Source organism: Hemicordylus capensis, chromosome 2 (assembly GCF_027244095.1).
Source record: "Hemicordylus capensis ecotype Gifberg chromosome 2, rHemCap1.1.pri, whole genome shotgun sequence".
Lineage (NCBI taxonomy): Eukaryota > Metazoa > Chordata > Lepidosauria > Squamata > Cordylidae > Hemicordylus > Hemicordylus capensis.
In genome coordinates, this window is record NC_069658.1 from 191,318,219 (window position 1) to 191,338,295 (window position 20,077).

At 45.6% G+C, this 20,077-nt stretch overlaps 2 protein-coding genes across 9 annotated transcripts; one reads left to right on the forward strand and one right to left on the reverse strand.

Annotated features, from left to right (window-relative positions):
- Positions 1-766: 766 nt before the first annotated feature.
- Positions 767-8,473, reverse strand: FBXL12 (F-box and leucine rich repeat protein 12). Of its 4 annotated transcripts, none has more exons than XM_053303013.1 (3): positions 8,348-8,473; positions 7,236-7,308; positions 767-2,296 (listed from the first exon to the last, which is right to left on the reverse strand). In XM_053303013.1, the coding sequence occupies exons 1-3, from the start codon at positions 8,437-8,439 to the stop codon at positions 1,469-1,471; spliced, it is 993 nt and encodes a 330-aa protein (XP_053158988.1). In that variant the 5' UTR covers positions 8,440-8,473; the 3' UTR covers positions 767-1,468. The 4 variants fall into 4 exon arrangements, with proteins under 4 accessions (XP_053158988.1, XP_053158989.1, XP_053158990.1 ...); XM_053303014.1 differs by lacking the exon at positions 8,348-8,473 and adding an exon at positions 8,166-8,235; XM_053303015.1 differs by lacking the exons at positions 7,236-7,308; positions 8,348-8,473 and adding an exon at positions 6,066-6,431.
- UBL5 (ubiquitin like 5) lies at positions 7,896-18,406 on the forward strand. 5 transcript variants are annotated; one of them, XM_053303021.1, is made up of 5 exons: positions 7,896-8,019; positions 9,401-9,535; positions 15,089-15,172; positions 16,210-16,247; positions 18,139-18,406. In XM_053303021.1, exons 2-5 carry the CDS (start codon positions 9,480-9,482, stop codon positions 18,180-18,182), a joined length of 222 nt encoding a protein of 73 aa, XP_053158996.1. In that variant the 5' UTR covers positions 7,896-8,019; positions 9,401-9,479; the 3' UTR covers positions 18,183-18,406. The 5 variants fall into 5 exon arrangements, with proteins under 5 accessions (XP_053158996.1, XP_053158994.1, XP_053158993.1 ...); XM_053303019.1 differs by lacking the exon at positions 7,896-8,019 and adding an exon at positions 8,440-8,577; XM_053303018.1 differs by lacking the exon at positions 7,896-8,019 and adding an exon at positions 8,488-8,610.
- Positions 18,407-20,077: the final 1,671 nt, after the last annotated feature.

Sequence of the window (20,077 nt, forward strand, 5' to 3'; positions counted from 1 at the left end):
GCATATGCTTATGTGCATATGTCGCACCCTCACACGTGCATATGCAAATGCACACGCGCATACGCACACGGGTACACGCACACGGGCATATGTGCACGCACACATGCAAGAATGCAATGTGCATATGCACATGTGCATTTGCACACCCTCACGCGCATATGGACGAACACATGAATATGCAAAAAACGCACATGTGCACACCAATATGCACACGCATACGCACACACACTGGCATAGGCAAAAATGCACACACGCATATGCACACATGCACGGGCATGTGCATGCACATACGCACAAGCTAACACACATACATGCGAATATGCACACATGCTCATGCATATGCACACTCTCAAGCGCATATGCATACGTGCACACGCGCATTTCAACACGCGCACTAGCACACAGGCATATGCACATGCGCACACGAACATGCACACACTCACGGGCATATGCACCAGCACACGCACATATGCACACATGCATATGGACATGCACATATGCACACACACATATGCCACCACACACACGTGTACATTGGTAGTTAGTAGGGTAGTGGCTTCTCAGCTCCAGGTGGTCTTGGAGGAAACTGATTATCTGGACCCATTTCAAACTAGTTTGCACATGTGCACATGCGCACATGCATATGCACATGCATATCAGACTCAAATATTTTGTGAGAATTTTTTTTAGCGGAAACATGGCATTCTGTGCCTTTTTGTTCTAATTTAGGAGCCGGAACAGCATTCAACGGAGCCCGGAGCCATGAGCTGGTGAGTTATTTTTATTAGAAAGCTAAAATAAAATAAATTTCATTAGATTATCCAGAATCATAGCCATTGCATTTACTATTGTGCGAAAGCTAATCAGTGCAACACGTTAAATCTTTTTAAAGCACAAGTCTTGGAATACAGATTTCAGCACAGGTAATTTATTACCAATGTGTGTTAGATTTAAGAGCTGGCACATCAGGTGAAGAGGCAGGTATTTAAGCCCTTGAAATAGAAGCATATGCTGTTCTAGAGGTGCAATAGCCCTGCTTGTTGAGAGAGAGAGAGAGAGAGAGAGAGAGAGAGAGAGAGAGCACTTTTCCTGAATAATTCAAAAGAATAGTATTGGGAAGGGATGGGCTGCAGTGGGCTGTTTGAATAACAAATCCAGGAACTCCAAGCAAGGTTAGGTCTGCATGGCTGTAGTGAAAGGGCACAAATAAAAGTGCAGCCTGTCTGATGCCTGCAGCCCACAAACGCTCACTTATCCCCATACCAAAATTGGGGACAACCTGAAATACCAATGCTGGCTATGCAGTTTGTGCAACAGCACTTTAATTTTTAGCCTCGGAGGAACTACCGGCTTTTGAAGGGACTTCTTTTGTCCTCTCTCTCGTGTTTCCAGTTTAGCACAGATGCACTACAATGAAAGGACTGTTTCCTTCTGTCGCTGCCATCTTTTGCTTTGTTCAACTGTGTGCTCAACTCTCCAGTTGCTCAGATTCCGCATTGGAATCTGAGCTGGAGACCGTGTTTGTCACCACACACTTTGGCAGACCTGCTTGGATTTTGTGGATCATCTGGACCTCAAACGCTATCCTGCTTAAATCAATGTGCCTAAGCTGGGGCAGTGCCTGGCAAACAGCTACAATGGCCTCTGGAGACAGGCTGCAGCAGGATTCCAGACCAAGCTCCTCCAAGCCTAGCAAGCTGGTTAGGCAAGCAAGACCTGCATCTGTCAGGGAAGGGCTGCCTCCGAGGTCTAAATTATGCAGGCGCTTCATATGACGCCCGATGAAATGGGTGGCTGAATCACCGATGCTACACTGGCGAAGGGCAAGCAACTCCAGGTCTCCCAGATGTGGCGCTGCTGTCTGGATTCCCACATCTGTTACCCGGTAGGCCTCAGACAGGACAAGAGTCTTGAGCGTGCCCTGGATTGAAACATTCAGCAGGTGCTGGTTGGAGAAAGCAGGGACATTCCGGATCACAAGGTGCTGGATCTGGGGGAAGGCCTGGGAGTTCGGAGAGGCTGCAGGCACTTGGAACCATGCAGAAGCGATCTCACAGCAGCTCAGTTCTAGGGTTGTGAGAGTCGAGGGAATACAATCATAGGGGAGTGAGCGGAGGTCTGTCTCAGTCAGGCACAGGCGGTGGAGACCGGGGCACTGCTTGCCCAAGGCCTGCATCAATGCTGGGGAGAACACTTCTTGTTTCCGAGCAGAGTGGAGGGATCCTCGCACCTTCAGTGTTCGCAGGCTGCCTCGGAGATGGTTCCGCAGCAGGCTCCACAGGGCCTTAGATGACATCTGAATACAGAGAATTAGATTTCACCAGGAAGATGTGCAAATTAAAAGACAAATGATAGTGGCTTACTGTGCAGCACCTCACCAATCCAAGAGTGGGGCACATGAGCTGGTTCACAGGGTTAATGAGTTCGGAGAGGCTCCATAGCAACTAAGAATGGCATTAGCACTGAAGTTTCTCCCATCAGGAATGATGGGAATGACCCAATTCTTGGTTGCCACAGAGCCTCTCTGAGCTCACTGGCAATGTGGTTGGAGTTTGAAATCATACAGAACCAATGTGCATACCCTGCTCTTGGATCAGCAGGATTCTGTGAAATACATAAGCCAATGAGAAGAGGGTGGGGGCTACAATCGATAAAAAGTTAATTGCCTGTATAGGATCAGGCTGCACAGTACTCACATTTAAAGTCAAAATCCAATTCGCACATTTTTGAGATTCTCCAAAAGAGAATCTTTCCAATGAAAAAAATCTTAGTTTAGTGACTAATTTTTAAAATATATATTGGAAACAAATGAGAAGTGTGGGATGATTAGACTGGTTATAATACACATCAGTATACAAAAGTATTGTGGCTTCCCTCAAAGCAGCCACTGGAACTGTAGTTTAGTGTGGATGCCAAGAAGCCGTGGTTGGATAATCTTATCTTCCCCACAGAATAATGCTTCCCAAGATTCTTAAACACTGGTGTGTGTTTATAGTCTAGGTGTGTCTCATAGTAGAGCCAAAGATATGGATGAGTTTGGGGGAGAAAGGAGGGCTCTGCATAACTTGGGTGGAACACTTTTCAAGAGAGGCAAGGCTTGCCTTGTAATATTATAATCTGGTCTGAGCCTTTGGGTTAGGATAAATTGAAACATAAAACAGGCAGAACTGGCCAATAAAGTCTAACTTGTCAGTTTAAGATGGCTGCTTCCTGAATGCAGTGACAGATCCATGATAGGTAAAGTTGCTGCCAGCTCCTTTAGGCCTTTTATGGGCTTCCAAACTGGTTTGAACAATCTGCTGTTCGGCTTGTTCGAAGGTGGGGTGTGTGTGTGTCACACTTTAAGGGCGGGGGAGTCACTTACCCCTCCCTCTGCTTCCCCCCCGCCGGCACTTCGTGGTCAAAGGAGCCTTCGGGGTGGCAGCATACTTCCCTGCTGCCCCATCCCCTCTTTGCCTGGAAATAGCAGGAAGTACCTGGCATGCGTGTAAGTAGCAGGAAGTGCATGCGCCAGGTACTTCTTGCTACTTCCAGGCAAAGAGGGGACAGGGCGGCAGTGTTCCCTCTAAGGTGTGTGGGTGTGGGTGTCTGCACTCACACGTTTTTTGACATCTGCTCAGTTCATTTTAAATCCCACTCAGGTTGAATCAGGAAGGCCCCATTCTGAATGCATGTGCGAACACACTGTCTTGATACTGCCACCCAGAACGAAACTCATTCTGCACACAGGTGAAAAAAATTAGAGCAAACACTGGCAGGGAGGTATGCTGCCGCCCCGAAGGAGCCTTTGACAACAGAGCGGGGGGAAAGAGGGGGGACGGGTAAGTGCACCCTCCACCACCCTTAAAGTGCTACACCCACCCCCCCACCTTTGAACTTCTCTGCCCAGTTCCGTGCACATCCCTAGCTGTCAGTGCAAACATGTGAGTACAGGGGGACAGATCTGCCTTAAGCTCTGCAGTGAGTTCTACAAGCCCCAAGTTCCAATCCCACCTGAGATTCTGCTGGAGGAAAGAATGTGGTGTTGGCTGCAGAATGAGGCGTTTCCCTAAATTTTATAATTTATTGTGTTGTCAACTGTTACACATACAATACCCATAGAAAAACAAACAAACCAGTGCTCTAGCTGTTATAGTTTTCCTTAAAAAGTACTTTAAAAACTGAAAACTGCTATCCCGGAAAGAGACTGAAAATGCACCCCAGTGGCTGATGTGATTATGACATCACTTTCCTGTTCTGCTCTGGGGCAGAGATACTGCAGCTTATTCTGCTGGGTTTTCTCTGCCTTCTTTGTTGCCAACTAAAAGGCGGTAAAATTATTAAGGTAAGAAAAGACATGGGGTGTGGGAGGGGATCCATCCAACTTTGCTAACAACTAATGAGGAGGTTACAGCTCTGATTTGGGTGGGATACTGCTCAGGTGGGGGAACCGAGGAACTTTGTCGCATACAGCAGGCCTATGGTGTATAAGGCAGTAGCAGCTCTGATTTGGTGGTGGTGGTGGGATAATGGAGAGGGGCCGGGGAACTCTTTCTCTACCAATGTCTCTAGTGATCCTGGGGGTGGGGTTGGAGTATAGGGGGAGTAGAAGGCAAGCTACAGACAGCAGCATCTTCTTCACAATGGGGTGTTTACTTAGTGACACTGAAAAACTAAGGAAGCTGTTTCCTGAGTCTCCTAAAGGGAAAATACCCTGATCTAGGAAGGCCAAGAAGATGAAGCTAGGAGCAGAGCAGGAGTAACTCTACAGTTAATGGTGGTAGAAAGAAAAAAAGGCACTCTGCACATGTGTTGGCACCATTGTTAATTATTCTTGGGCTCTTCCTTCCTTCCACCATTAACTGGAGAACTGTGTTTCTTGCATTACTGATAACTACAGAGTGCCCTCCCTTCATATACCAGGGATTAATGAACAGGGATTCCAAGGCAGATAGAATCATTCTTGGCAAGGGTGGTAGATGGTAGGGGTATTTTCATCCTTACCTTAATTTAAGTGCCACAGATCTGCCCAATACCTCTGGAGCTGAAGTACCATAAGATTAGGGCCCCACCCCACCACCAAAAGTAAAAGGCACTTTATTCTCCACACACTTGTTAGCCAACCCCCTTCTCCTCTGCTCCTATCTTCATCATGTTCTTGGCCCTCCCAGCCCAGGAGATTAGGAAACACAGCTTCCTTGATCTTTCAGTGTAGCTAAGTAAACACCCGCTTGCGAAAATGTTATCTGTAGCTTGCTTTCTGCTCCCCCCACACCTCGACCCTACCCCCAGGATCACTAGAAACTTTGGTAGAGAAAGAGTTGCTCTGGCCCCCTCCAGTATCCCATCTCACACACCAAAGGCCTGCAGTATCAGAGAGAGTTCCTCAGTTCCCCTGTTGCAGCAGTATCCCACCAAAAACAGAGCTGCAACTTCCTGATTAGTTGTTAGCAAAGTTGGATGAATGCCTCCCCCCGCCCCCACAGTTTCTCACCTCAGTAATGTTGGGCCCTGTTAAGGAGCCAGAGTGGTGTAGTGGCTAGAGTGCTGGACTAGGACCGGGGAGACCCGAGTTCAAATCCCCATTCAGCCATGATACTAGCTGGATGTGACTCTGGGCCAGTCACTTCTCTCTCAGCCTAACCTACTTCACAGGGTTGTTGTGAAAGAGAAACTCAAGTATGTCGTGCACTGCTCTGGGCTCCTTGGAGGAAGAGTGGGAGATAACATGTAAAAAATAAAATAAATAAAATAATTAGCAGCAAAGAAGGCAAGAAAACCCAGCAGAATAAGCTGCAGTATCTCTGCCCCCAGAGCAGAAGAGAAAAGTGATGTCATAATCATGTTAGCCAATGAGGTGCATTTTCAGTCTCCATGGCTGCTAAGCAAACTTTAAAGTATGTTTTCCTGAAAACTACAGAAGTTAAAACATACCCACCCACCACCACCACCACCTACTAATTGTGTTACTGAATGCAGTTATGGGACTGACACAGAAGTCTGAGAGTTAGGAAAATATCCAATATTCAGCTCCTTGAGAGTCTTAGCCTTAATGGAAAGAACCACCACCACCAAAAAAAAAGCACCTCAGCAGTTTTGTGGTCTTCAAGGCTACAAAGATACGCTTGAAAGAGTCATGCATTTTGGAAGCCTGAGGAGCAACTAAATAAGGTTTCCGGTGGATGGAGCTCTTTGCCTTGCCTTGCCCACTGCCCTTCCCTATAGCGAGCAAAACCAGAATAAATTATGCAAATAGTATAAGTTGATAGGTCGATGATGCAATGAGCTAATAACTCCTCAACTCTCAACAAAAAGTCCCGTTATTGTGCAAAAAAAGAAAAACTAAAAGTTGGTATACATAATAAATAAAATGTTAAGGTGTAACACACCATCCTCAGTTAAGTAAACAAATGAGCACAGATAAAAACCTGCTCCATTCACCAGCAGTTAAATTCCTTAAACGTGATAACACTCTGTCTGGTGGAGAGATAATGGGTGGAAGTGGGGAGAGAGAAGGATAATCACCTGATTTTTCTCAAAGGCTAATAAACCTTATGGCATCAGCCAGTGCCTCCCAGGCATTAATGTCAGGTCTCAATTTTTCTATAAATAAAGCTTCCTTCATTTTCCTCCTTTGCAGGTTCCTTTCAATCCCCCAAATAGATATTTTAGTAGGCACTATTCTGCCTTCTTGCTTTTTCTGCATATGCAATGACCAGGGTTTCGTTCTCTGTGCGCAATAGATAAACTATTGTGCAAATAGTTTAAAATTGCAAAATTGAGTAAAATAGATAAAAGGGTAAAGTGTGCCATCAAGTCAATTCTGACTCCTGGCGCCCACAGAGCCCTGTGGTTTTCTTTCGTAGAATACAGGAGAGGTTTACCATTGCAGCCTCCTGCGCAGTATGAGATAATGCCTTTCAGCATCTTCCTATATAACTGCTGCCTGTTATAGGTGTTTCCCGTATTCTGGGAAACATACCAGAGGGGATTCGAACCGGCAGCCTTCTGCTTGTTAGTCAAGCATTTAAATAAGCTGATTTAAAATGCATAATTTATATAGTCGTTAGAAAGGCTCATGTCCGTCCAATCAGCTCACTTTGTTCCAGCACATCAGACTCCAGGTTAAAAATATCCTCCCGCATTTTTGTACTGAAACTGTCCTAGAATATCCTACTCTCCACCTTCTGGTGCCCGCCCCACCCCGACACCCCCACCCAAATTCACTCAAAGAATAGTCAGGGTGGGCATTCTACCTTGTAAGGAGTTAGGTCCAAGTGCCTCCACAGGAACTTGTCCTTCACCAAGCAGTGCCAGCGCCTGCAGACTCTACAGAAAGGAGAGATCTTAATTGACTTAGATTCTAAGTTGTCATCATTAGGAATCCTGTCATGAGGACATCTGCAGGGCAAAGCCCCATTGTTGATGTATGTATGTATGTGAGAGATATGGATTCACACACAGCAAAGACACAAATGGGAGCACAACGAGGCTTGATGCTATGTTTCCTTATCTAGGGGAGAATGAGTGAACCAGCCATTGCTTGCCCTGGGCAAATCACTATATCATAGTGAGAAACTAGTTAAGAGAAATTCATCACTGCATTTCTTTTTGAACCCTTAAAAAAAACAAAACCCTTAAAAAAACCCTTAAAAAAGTGGGAGACCCGATCTGGATCATAGTGCAATTGTCGATTGTAAAGCACTTTGCAACCCAAACACACTGCAGAAACAATAGTTAATGGACGGGGCAATGCTTGTCTTGCCGAACTCCCGAAAGCCTACAAGATCTGCCAGCAAGACAGGCGGTTTCATATTTCTACCATAAAGAGGATTCACATGTTTTGCTATTGGGCTGTATCTCAGCCTATTCTGCCCGCCCCTTGTATCTTTTTGGCGGCAATTCTAGGCACACTTGCTTTTGAGCAAATATGCAATCGCTGCGAGAAAAACTAGCGCAAAACCGTTACGCTGAAGACCTGCCATCTGTAAAAGGAGAATAAGCCCCTTGGAAGACATAAATAAATAGATACAAGAGTGGGTAGGTATCACTCCTCTCCCGCCCCGCTCCCGTGTCTTTAATAAGGGGTTTGGCTTTTTTGCTATGATGACATTATAGACAACAATTATAATAACGGCGCAACGATGACACTAGGTAGATAACAATTATAATAATGGGGGCAGTACCATGACAGCCAAATCGTCCTCGCAACTGCAACTATTGCAGTTTTTAAGATACAGCGGTCCTAGGAGGGAGGGAGGGAGGGAGGGAGGGACAAAGGATGGACCGAACCATTGCGTGGAGAAGATAGGAGGAGAGAGGGAATCATGAAACTAGGGGAAGAGTGGAGAGAAGTCAATGCGCCCACCTGGCCCCGCCCAGTCGATCACGTGGCGGTAGGAAAGCCAGAATCTGGAGCAGAACCGAGTCCGGGAGAGCGGCGAGAGTCTGAGTCGGCATCCCTACTGTTTCCTCTACTACCCTCTTTTTTCTTCTGAAAAGGAACCCTTTGGAGGCGTGAAGAACTTCCGCTTCCTGTGTTATTCAGCGACCTCCGCTTCCGCCTGTCCCTTTAGGACAAGGCTTAGTTGAATTCAGGTGGCTTCTCTGCTTCAGTGAGGGTCTGTTGGGGTGGGTAATGCTGGTTGGTGTCCCTTCCTATCCCTGGAGCGGGTACTTACTTTTCAGTGACTTGTGTTGGGAAGGAGGAGCACGAGAGTCAGGGAATTCTTAGCACATGCGCCAGAACTCTTTAGCTTGTTCCAGATTAACTAATTTGAAGTAACGCAGTTTTTCCTTCGTTTTTCACCACCACTTCGTTCGTTTGCAAAAGACTGGTCTTGCAAAAGGTTTTCGTGCGTTTAAGGATCGTGTTTTGCAAACTTTTCCCTTACCCTATTCTCACTATTCGTATAGTGCCTGTGCCCCCAATCTTTATTTGTCTTTGAGTGGAAACCTTGTATATCTCTTATCGCTGCATCCTCTGGAACTGAATAGCTGATAAACAGTTAATGGTGATGGCTGAAAAGAAGCACATACCCAGACATGTACTTGAACAACCCCTCATGCTAGTGACTCACTGCCCCTAGTTGTTTGTTTTGCTTTTGGGGAAATGATGGGGATGGGGTTTTAAAAAAAAAAAGTGTGCATGTTCATGTCTTATCGCTAGTGTTCTTGAGATCTAAACCTGAGTTTCCAGAAGTTTTTGAGTGGGGAACAGATGATTATAGAGTACATGCTGGCAAATGTTTAGGTACTGTATTATGCGATAAATTGCTATTTCACATGCTTCTGTTGATAAAGTTTATCTTGAGCTCTTATCTATGATAGCCTATTATATGACCTTTTGTTTTTTCTAATATAAAAGCATTTTACTTTTAAATCATGTGACTTCAGATTTCTTTCTTTTCTCTTTCGACAGCACCTCCAGAGGGAGGAGGCCAGAAATCTCTGTGCTTAACAGTCAGTTGTGCTCAGGTTGGTGTTAACGCCAGATCGGGATGATCGAAGTGGTTTGCAATGACCGGCTGGGCAAGAAAGTGAGAGTGAAGTGCAAGTATCCATGATGTATAGTCTGCCTACCTGAGGAAAGCTGGGTGGTATTTTCCTGGGCAGCTTTTACGTCTTGTGTGTAAGGCCTCTGATGCTTCAGAAAAGGGTACAAGACAGGGGAGATATTTGCTATAGGTGCTGTTTGCCTGGCATATGAGTATGATGGGAAAGAAGTCTTTCTCATTTTTGACACTATATATCACTCTTCTTGGTTCCCAGAGGTGGCAGGAGACTGGGAACAATCGATGTCCCACAAACGAGTTGTGTGACCACAAATATTTTCTGTTGAGTGCTCTGCATGGTGAGTGGGGAACACGTTATAGTCTCTATTAATCACCATCTTGGGTAGCTGTGGCTGATATTAATGATATTTGCCCTGTATATCCAGGACACTTTCTGAGTGGTTGTGGAAGTGGTAGGATTTTTCATCAGATTGGTGTATTCATCACACTGTTTGTTCTTTCTTTCTGTGAAGTGTCCAGTGATACTTTGGCTACACTGTCAAAGTGAAATGATTAATGGGGAAAGCAGGTTTCTCTGCGTTCCCTGGGCCCTCATCTTGTGTGGGTGCCTGTGTTTGCAGAAAAAGTTGTAGTTGCCTCTCTGGGTGAGGAAAAGAGAGAATAGATGCACAAATATGCTGCTGCTATCTTCTAGCTGGTGAGAGAATATCTTTTAGCAACACATCTTTGAGAGCACCCACTTCTGGATCTCATCATACTCTCTTGTCTTGAAGCATAGTCTGCTGTTGATGCTTTTTGTAAGCCAAGTTCAAATGGCAGGAGAACTGCATAAAGGGGCATTTTTCAGTGACTGCTCCCTAGGCTTGGAACTTCCTGAAGAAATGGTGGTGGCAATTTACATAGTTAACTATGTACATGGTGCTTTGCACCAAAGGTGAGCTGACTTCAGATGTGTACGGTTTCTCTTTTCTTCTTCTAAAATCCCCATGGTCCACTGAAATGTTAAATGTACAAAACAAGAGTGCCTATTTAGCAGTTAAGGCATGACTCCTCTGTGGTGAATGATCCTGAGTCTGCACTCTTGCTTAAGTGTTTTCCTGGACAAATGAAGGTCTAGTATTCTTTGCACGAATTCTAACAAGCAGCCGCTAAGTGGACTGCTAGAAGTTGGACAGTGGTTCACTAAGCAGGCCATGATGTTCTTTCTGCCCACCTCTACTACTATAGAGTAACGTAAACAAAGAAGACGGGTCTTTGCCTTAAGACAGTTTTGACTGTAGGGAGACAATAATAGGAAGCTTAAAAGAGGAATGGGAACAACTATAGAGGGAGGAATGAGACAAGTAATGCATAATCAGGGATGGATGCAGTTACAAATGCTGGAGCTCTGTTGTGTATGAAAGTCTTCAAATCTCTCTTCATCTTTTCCATATCACCCTTGGCTTCACTCTTTAAAGCCAAGGGTCATATGGAAAAGATGGATGTTGAAGAGGGATTTGAATCGGAAGAGAGGGATTTCTGGGAGAAAGGGTGTAATTGTTAAAGGGAGCAGGAAATCTGGAGTGGCTGAAGAACAAGTCTAAAGGAGTACAAGCCTGAAGATCTTTTGGAACTGATGCTTTCTGCTTTCCTTTAATTGGGGCAAAAGGTTTGTGACCAAAGATTAGCAAAATCATTATTTTAATTAGAGGATTTTTTAAAATTAATGAACTGTTTGGATTATGCACATCTAAACATTACTGACTCTGAGCTTTTGAGGATAGGTTGTAACATCCAAATATGTACCCGCCCGCCCCCCTCCCTCTCTCTGAAATTTTTGGAGATGAAATTATTCCAGACCAGTGAGTGAGTGAGAGATGTACATGTGTGAACAATGCCATCACATCCTTCTCCAGGGTACTCCGTTGCTTGGAAACTGGTAGAAGTTGGTACTGTGAAGGCCAGTTGTGTTGTTGGTTTTTGTTTTTGTTTTTGCTAGAAGCCAAACAGAGCTGAGGAAATGTCCAGCTGCTTCCCCCTTCAGTGCTGCCTGGGGTGAGAGGCCAGGTGGGTGCTGCTGGTTCCTTCTGCTGTTATGTGCCTGCTCCTGCTTCCCCTTTGGGGCTGTGGCCTGCTGCCTCTGTGTAACATCTGTGGGGAGTGCGTGCAGGACTGGGACCAGCTCTGGAATGACTCAGCAGTTCCTGGGGTCACCTGCCCAGCTTTGGGCCTTTATAGGGGTGCTGCCTGTGGCCCCTTTGGGGGAGCCACTTTGGGGGATGAGGGCAAGGGCCAGACTGTTTGGCTCAAGGTCCCTTGTGGGTGTGTAAAGGTGGGTGGGTATTTGAACTCTGCTTCTTTTTGAAATCCTGGGTGAGTTGTGTTAATGTGTCTGGGTCTGTCTGGAGATGGGGAGACGGGGTGTATCCACTGATTATGGGGCAGCTATTCCAGTGGTGGTAGGGAATAGAAGAAGTAATGTAGACTGGTAAGCAGGCCATTGCAGGGGAAGGGAAATCAGAAACTTAATTGCTGTCTCCCCTTCCGGCTGTCCTGACAGTTGACCTTGGAAAGCAATGCTAACCACCCACAGAGCCTTGTCTTGCTCCTTTGTAATGCCAGGTTGGTCCAGAATAAACCTGAAATCATCCATGATTTGATTCTGGATGAAGGGGCCGATCTGGTATGTATTACGGAGACTTGGTTGGTCTTGGCTTCTTCCTCCAGGGTATTCTATTGAGGAGCAGGGGAGGGGAAGTGGGCGGGGAGGTGGTTTGGCTGTGGTCTACAAGAACAATATTTCCCTTGCCAGGATAATTGTCGAAGTGTCTGACCATATTGAATGTGTGTACCTAAATCTGGGGACCAGGGATAGACTGGGACTTCTGTTGGTGTACTGATTGCCCCACTGCCCGACGGAGTCCCTAACTGAGCTGATGGACTTGGCCTCTGGCTTGGTTTTAGAGTCTCCCAGTCTTGTGACGTTGGGGGACTTAAATGTTCACTTTGGGACCAATTTGTCTGGGGTGGCTCAGGAATTCATAGTGGCCATGACAACTATGGGCCTATCCCATGTGGTCTCGGGACTGACACATATTCCTGGTCACATGCTTTATCTGGTCTTTCACTCTGAACAGGGAGGTGTTTTGTGGGTGAAGACTCCTGTGATTTCCCCATTGTCATGGACGGACCACCATCTGGTTAAGGTTGGACTCACAACCACGTCCCACCTCCGCAGGGGCAGAGGGTCCATTAGGATGGTCCGCCTGAGAAAGTTACTGGATCCAATAGGATTCCAAGAAGCCTTGAGGGGATTTAGTGTTGGCTGTGCTGGTGAACCTGTTGACAATCTGGTGAAGAATTGGACAGGGCAGTGGACACGATCGCTCCTAAGCATCCTCTCTGACCCACTTCGAAACTGGCCCCTTGGTATGTGGAAGAACTATGGGGGCTGAAGCGGCGAGGTAGATGACTAGAGTGTAAGTGGAGGAAAACTTGACTCGAATCCAACAGATTATTACATAGAGAGCAGTTGAAGACCAATGCTCAGGCGATACGTGCGGCAAAGAAGTGATTCTTTTCCTCCCATATTGTGTCCACAAGTTCACATCTGGTGGAGTTGTTCAGGGTCGTGAAGGGGCTATTGTGTGCCCTTCCCCCTTTAATCAGTACTTAGAACCAATAATTATTCGCTGAGATGTTTTTAAAATAATTTCTTTATGGACAAAATGTCTCGTATTCAGGCCGACTTGGATTCAAACTCCACAGTTGTTACAGAGTCTGATGCCGAGGTGTCCAGCAGCTCCTCTTATGTGATGACCTTGAATCAGCTTCAGTTCATGACTCCTGAGGATGTGGACAGGTTGCTTGGAATGGTGCGGTGTACCACCTGCCCTCTTGATCCTTGCCTGACATGGCTTATACTATCTGGCAGGGAGGCTGTTGTAGAGGGTCCAGTAGATATTATAAATGCTTCGCTGAGGGAGGGCAGGATGCCTCCTTGCCTTAAGGAGGCAATCATTAGACCGCTTCTGAAGAAGCCTGCCTTGGATCCCACAGAGTTAAATAATTACAGGTCTGTCTCCAACTTTCCATTGTTGGGCAAGGTGATTGAGAAGGTGGTGGCCTCCCAGCTCCAGGCGGTCTTGGAGGAAACTGATAATCTAGACCCATTTCAAACTGGCTTTCGGGCAGGCTATGGGGTGGAGACTGCCTTGGTTGGCCTAATGGATGATCTCCAATTGGGCATTGACAGAGGGAGTGTGACTCTGTTGATCCTTTTGGATCTCTCAATGGCTTTTGATACTATTGACCATAGTATCCTTCTGAAACATCTGAGGGGGTTGCGGTTGGGAGGCACTGCTTTGTAGTGGTTCCACTCCTACCTCATGAGAAGATGCCAGATGGTGTCTCTTGGAGACTGTTCTTCAAAATCAGAACTTTCGTATGGTGTCCTTCAGGGCTCCGTATTGTCTCCAATGTTTAACATCTACATAAAACTGCTGGGAGAGATCATCAGGAGATTTGGTGCAGGGTGTTATCAGTATGCTGATGACGTCCAAATCTATTTCCCCATGTCAGCATCATCAGGAGAAAGCATAACCTCCCTAAACGCCTGCCTGGAGGCAGTAATAGGCTGGTTGAGGGATAACAAACAGGCTCAATCCAGATAAGACGGAGGTACTTATTGTGTGGGCTCGAAACTCGGGAGACGAGTTTGAACTGCCTGTTCTGAATGGGGTCACGCTCCCCTAGAAGGAACAGGTATGCAGTCTAGGGGTGCTTCTGGATCCAAACCTCTCCCTGGTGTCCCAGGTTAAGGTGGTAGCTAGAGGTGCTTTTTATCAGCTTTGGCTGATACACCAGCTGCATCTGTTTCTTGAGATAAATGATCTCAAAACAGTGGTACATCTGGTGGTAACCTCTAGGCTGGATTACTGCAATACGCTCTTTGTGGGTCTGCCTTTGTACGTAGTCCGGAAACTGCAGTTGGTTCAGAACACGACAGCCAGGTTGGTCTCTGGATTATCTAGGAGAGACCATATTACTCCTGTCTTGAAGGAATTGTACTGGCTGCTGATACGTTTCTGGGCAAAATACAAGGTGCTGGTCATTACCTCTAAAGCCCTGAATAGCTTAGGCCCTGGGTATTTAAGAGAACGTCTTCTTCGCCATGAGCCCCACTGCCTACTAAGATCATCTGGAGAGGTTCGCCTGCGGCTGCTGCCAACTCATCTGGTGGCTACTCGGGAACGGGCCTTCTCCATTGCAGCCCCTGGACTTGTGAATGTGCTCCCTATTGAAATAAGAGCATCTCTGGCAACTTTTAAAAAGGCGCTGAAAACACATTTATTCACCCAGGCTTTTAATTAGATTTATAGTTTTAAATAATTTTATTACTGGGTTTTAAATGTTTTTAATCTTTTACATTATTTTAATTGTTAATTGATTTAATGTTTTGAATGATTTTAATTGTAAACCGCCCAGAGACATGGGTTTTGGGCGGTATAGAAATATTTAAAGAAAAGAAACGAAAAAAAGCAGAGTCTGCTTAATTGTTATGATAGACAGGGCCCCATTTGAAAACATTTTCCTTAACTGGTATTGCTCCTCAGCCCTGATGACACCATTAGGGACCTGAAAAAGCTCATCGCCGCCCAGACTGGCACTCGATGGGACAAGATCGTACTAAAGAAATGGTGAGTAGAAGTGAGGAAATTCTGAGCCCCTTCGGGATAGGGATCCACTTTCTTATTCTTGTTTTCATTCCTTCTGCTATGCAAACTGCTTTGTAATTTTAAAAATGCAGTGTGTATTGTTAATAACAATAAAAGGGAAGGTCTGTCTTCAAACAAAGAGATCCATTCTCTAAGGCAGACTCTCATGTAGCAATGATCTTCACTATTTTTCAAGCAAGGGCCACTTTAGACAAACAAACAAACCAACCACCTTTGAATGTGCTTCTCTCTTCATAGTACAACATTTTTCTCAGTGTTGAGAGGGCCCTTTAAGAGAGATGGAGCCCCCTCTTAAAAGCTCTAGCAGGAAAGAACTGGGGAAGGCTACACTTTCCAGCAATCTATGCGTTCCTTCCAGGATGGTGCAGGGGCTCAAGAGGACTCCATTTTCCTTAAGGGAACCCCCCTGGTGCTGGACAATGCACAGCACTGCACCGTGAGAATGGTAGTCTCTTTATGGTGCCAGGGAGCCTGTGCAGAGTGTTCATCTTCAACCGAAGCTTTGCGGAGACCAACGCCCATCCACCCCCGCCCAAATATGTGTGTGTGTGTGTGTGTGTGTGTGTGTGTGTGTGTGTGTTTGTTAATTGAATTAATTAATTAGTCAGGAAACTGCACATAGGGTTGATGGGGGCTGCCACTGAACCCTGGGCCTTACAATGAACAACACTCATATAGTATTGGATTCCTGCAGGCACCCTCTCAGCTTATTTTAAAGTTCCGTAACTCAGTGGCAGAATATATGCTTTGAATGCAAGAGGACCCAGTTTGGATCCTGGTGCCTGCACATGATCCCCAGGACACTGCACATGGTTACAAACCATGGCATGCATTGCATTGCTTGGTTTACTGACCTTAAGTTTACTGACTTCTGTCTCCATTGGCCCATGAAAACCTTTTTTTTTTTTTGTAACAGTCATGTTGGTTGCAAGTGCTTTGTGTGTGTTTTTGTTTTGCATTGTATAAAAGTTAATGGTGATTCTTTTTAAAACCTGCAGGTACACAATTTTCAAGGACCATGTGTCACTGGCAGATTGTATCCTTAAACACTCCTGGTATTTGGCAGTAAAAAGGTGGGGTTTGCGTAGGGAGAGGAAGAGGACAGCAGTGTTCCCTCTATTTTTTTTTCATCTGTGTGCAGGATGAGTTTTGTTCTGGGGGGCAATATCAAGGCAGCATGTACACACGTACATTCAGAATGGGGCCTTCCTGAATCAACCTGAGCGGGATCTAAAAGTAACTGAGTGGACATCAAAAAACACATGTGCACGCCTTAGAGGGAACACTGGAGGACAGTACTCTTTAAAATTGTCTGCATTGTCAGAATCCTTACCTGTTGTAATCCTATGCATACTTACTGGAGAGGAAGTTTCACTGAATCCAGTGAGAATTAAAATATGCATTAAATTGTGTGTTGACATTGTTATATAGTTCTAGGCCAGGCCTTCTCAACTTTGACCCTCCAGCTGTTTTTGTACTACAACTCCCATAATCCCCAGCCACAGTGGCCAATAGCCAGGGATTATGGAAGTTGTAGGCCAACATCTGCAGGAGGGCCACAGTTGAGCAGGCCTGTAAGTACATTCAGCTGCTGGGCCAATGAGTCTCCTGTATTTACCCCTCTCAGGCAGTATAGTAGGCATTGTGGTTCCTAGGTATCAGAATATTCAGCAGTACAAATCTTTTTGTCTTGCTGTTATTTAAACAGATAAAGCATGACCTTAATTGACAAGCCCTTGAGATGCAGATTGTTTATATGTTTCCCACCTCCCTGTTTTCTGCTCCTTCTCTGCAAGGGTTTGCTGCGTCTTGACTGCCCTTCATAGCCAAGCCAAAAATTAACTGTTTTCAGGAACCTGTCCATCCATTGTTCCCTGACCTCACTCTGTGTTTCTGTGCAAAGTTGGAGACCATTCTCTTTCCCCCGCCCCAGATCCAAGTTTGAGACTGGAAAGGATGGCACCATCCTGGTTTGGATCTGTACTTCTGAGTTGCTCTGACCACCTCGGCAATACCTAAGTCTTCCTCCAAACTTTGGAGCTGGGGTGGGAATGAGAATCATTGTGTAATAGCAGGGATGCTCCCTACACCCCCACAGTTGGGAGAAAAGTTAAGAGGGTTCTCAAGTTTGGCAGAGGGCAATAGCACACTTGCTATGGCAAGCAGAAATGTGGAACCCTGCTTCTAGGACTTGTCCACCCCTTGAGCTTGATCCCTGCACAGCTATTTCTCTTTCCCACTTACCAGTGGGAGCTGGGGAAAATTTGGAATAGCAAGTCAGAAAATGGATGAAATGGCCCTGATAGTGTTCTCCCGGACTGTCTCTACTCAACTGTGTTATTTAGTTTTTAGACTGACTCTGTAGGGATGGGTGTATGTTTAGACCGTTTTGTCTCTGTTAGCCTGGTTACAACAAGCGATTTGGAATTTATATTGCGGTGAGTGGTGTCAGAGAAGAATTCTTCTTTAAAATTGTCATAATATTCCTGGTAGCTACTGTAGCTCCTGCCAGTCACCATCCCCGCCGGCCCAGAACACACCAAGATGTGACTCGGGATTCTTTCTAGATGCATTCTTGTGGGGGTGGGATGACAACCCACACAATCTAGCCATTATGAATATTATTAGTACTTCAAGTGCTGCTGAAGCTGCTGCTACCCACTAAAGGCATGGAGCACAAAAAACAAAGCCATACCAGCAAGAGGGAAAAGCCTCCCAATGCAGATGAAAACAGAATTTTGGTGGTAAATGAATTTGGTGACTTAATTACAAGGCTTTACATGAAATACAAATTTCAGTACCTGTGGTATTTCCTAAACTATCACTGTTCTGGCATTATGGTAGATTTTGTCCAACACTTAGCACCTGTATAACCATTACACTTGAATCTTTTCCAATGGGAACTCACCTTAACTCCTTCCTTTCAGATGAAATTCATGATGGCATGAACCTGGAATTGTATTACCAGTAGTCTTGGCTAAAACTCCATATGGAGGTGCTACCTTTTCTAATGTGGTATTACTGTTCTTAATTTCTTATTTGGCTGAAAATATTGATAGTTTTATTTTGTGGCATGAGGTTTGGTTAAGAAATTTTATCCCAATGGCAATAAATGAGAAAAACCTGTTTTTGAGCTGTTTCCCCCGATTGTTTTTTAAGCTATGAATATTTATAATAAATGGACCTGACAACATGTTTCCAGCTTGTCTTTAAAGCACCAAGAAATCTTAAAAAGTGATATTGGTGATCAGCTTTGCAAATAAGTTGACAGAAAGAGCCTGCAAAAACACTTTGGCTAGCCCAACTGCTGTATACTATAGCTATATTTTGTACATCAGTGGTCTTCCAGAGTGGGTGGAGGAAAGGAACCAACTCTTTTAATTGGGGAAGGTTTATCTTAGTTGTCTGGAGAAGATTCTCATTTTGCTATACAAAAGCTGGTATATCTTTAGCTATAGACCTGCTTTAGCTTATAACAAGGCTTGTAAATTTATAAAAAAACAAAACAAAGCCAGGTATAAGTTGGACAGCTTGCTTAACTGTAAGAAGTGCCTCTTCCTTGACTGCAATAGCAGCAAAGAGAATGGAAAATGGGTTTTCTGTCTCAAAGCTGATCACAGTCTAAAATAAAATAAAGGGTGACAGCAGCAACAATCACTGGGGGCAATACTATGCTGGGCTGAATTTAGTCAAATGCTAGTTATGAGAGCCATCGCTTTCAATTGATGCCTCCTTGCCCAGTTGACAGGACTTCATTGCCAAGGTTTTAAAGTTCAGTAATTGCATTCAGAATTATTACTACTTTTACATTTATATCCCGCTCTTCCTGCAAGGAGCCCAGAGCAGTGTACTACTTACTTGAGTTTCTCTTTCACAACAACCTTGTGAAGTAGGTGAGGCTGAGAGAGAAGTGACTGGCCCAGAGTCACCCAGCTAGTTTCAGGGCTGAATGGGGATTTGAACTCGGGTCTCCCCGGTCCTAGTCCAGCACTCTAACCACTACACCACGCTGGCTCTCTTGGGAGTACTGTATAGATCATACAAGCAAAAATACTTCGTGACGTGCACAATTTGCTTTCAGAGTGGTGTTTTAGGGTTCTCTCCTCCCACCCCTTATAAGTGTAAGAAAATAAGTAAACCGAGTCTAGCCGACCCTGCACAGAGCATCAGTGCGGCACTTTGAGGCTGGCTGTTTCCCCCTCCCCCTCCCTTGGTCTCTCCTCTCTTCCCCTTCCCTCTAGCCCTGCGCTCTCCAGCCCTCCCCCCTCCTGTTCCTCCCCCCACACAGAGCCTCACCTGGCAGCGGGCAACCAAAAAGGGCCCTGCTGCCCACCCGCCTCCGCCATTTTTTCTCCCTCACATCGTCCTGCCACCGCTGCCTCTTTTCTCTCCCTACCCGCCTTTTCTCTCCCCGCCCGCCTGCCGCCCCCACTGCTCTTCTCTCCCCCCTCCTCTGCCCACCGCTGCCACTTTCTTCCTCCTCCCTCCTTATTCAGCCGGGCCTCTCGCCAGAACTCTTGCAGCGTGTCGCGAGAGTTCCACTGCCAAATCTTGGACATGCATGCCGACTAAGAGAATTAATTATATAGATGATGACACTTCTCAGATACCTGACGGGCTGTTTTATAGAAGAGGGGAAAGACTTCTCTGCTGCCCAGAAGGCTGGTCTAGATCTAATGGGCTCAAGTTACCAAAGGGTAGATTTCAGTTAAACATTAGATAAACTTCTTAAGAGCAAAATATGAACCAATTCCCTAGGAGGGTGATGGGATCTCCTGCCTTGCTGGAGATCTTCAAGCAGAGACTGGATGGCTATCTATTGGAGATGCTCTAGCTTTCCTGCATTGAGGAGCATGGGCGAGAGAC

Excerpts from the sequence above, each read along its gene's own strand:
- FBXL12 (XM_053303013.1), bottom strand. The coding sequence starts at position 8,439 with ATGCCGACTCAGACTCTCGCCGCTCTCCCGGACTCGGTTCTGCTCCAG. Across the intron at positions 7,309-8,347 it reads GATCGACTGGGCGGGGCCAG|AGTCTGCAGGCGCTGGCACT; the intron begins GTGGGCGCATTG and ends TCCTTTCTGTAG. Across the intron at positions 2,297-7,235 it reads TGGACCTAACTCCTTACAAG|ATGTCATCTAAGGCCCTGTG; the intron begins GTAGAATGCCCA and ends CTCTGTATTCAG.
- UBL5 (XM_053303021.1), top strand. The coding sequence starts at position 9,480 with ATGATCGAAGTGGTTTGCAATGACCGGCTGGGCAAGAAAGTGAGAGTG. Across the intron at positions 15,173-16,209 it reads AAGATCGTACTAAAGAAATG|GTACACAATTTTCAAGGACC; the intron begins GTGAGTAGAAGT and ends TAAAACCTGCAG. Across the intron at positions 16,248-18,138 it reads CCATGTGTCACTGGCAGATT|ATGAAATTCATGATGGCATG; the intron begins GTATCCTTAAAC and ends CCTTCCTTTCAG.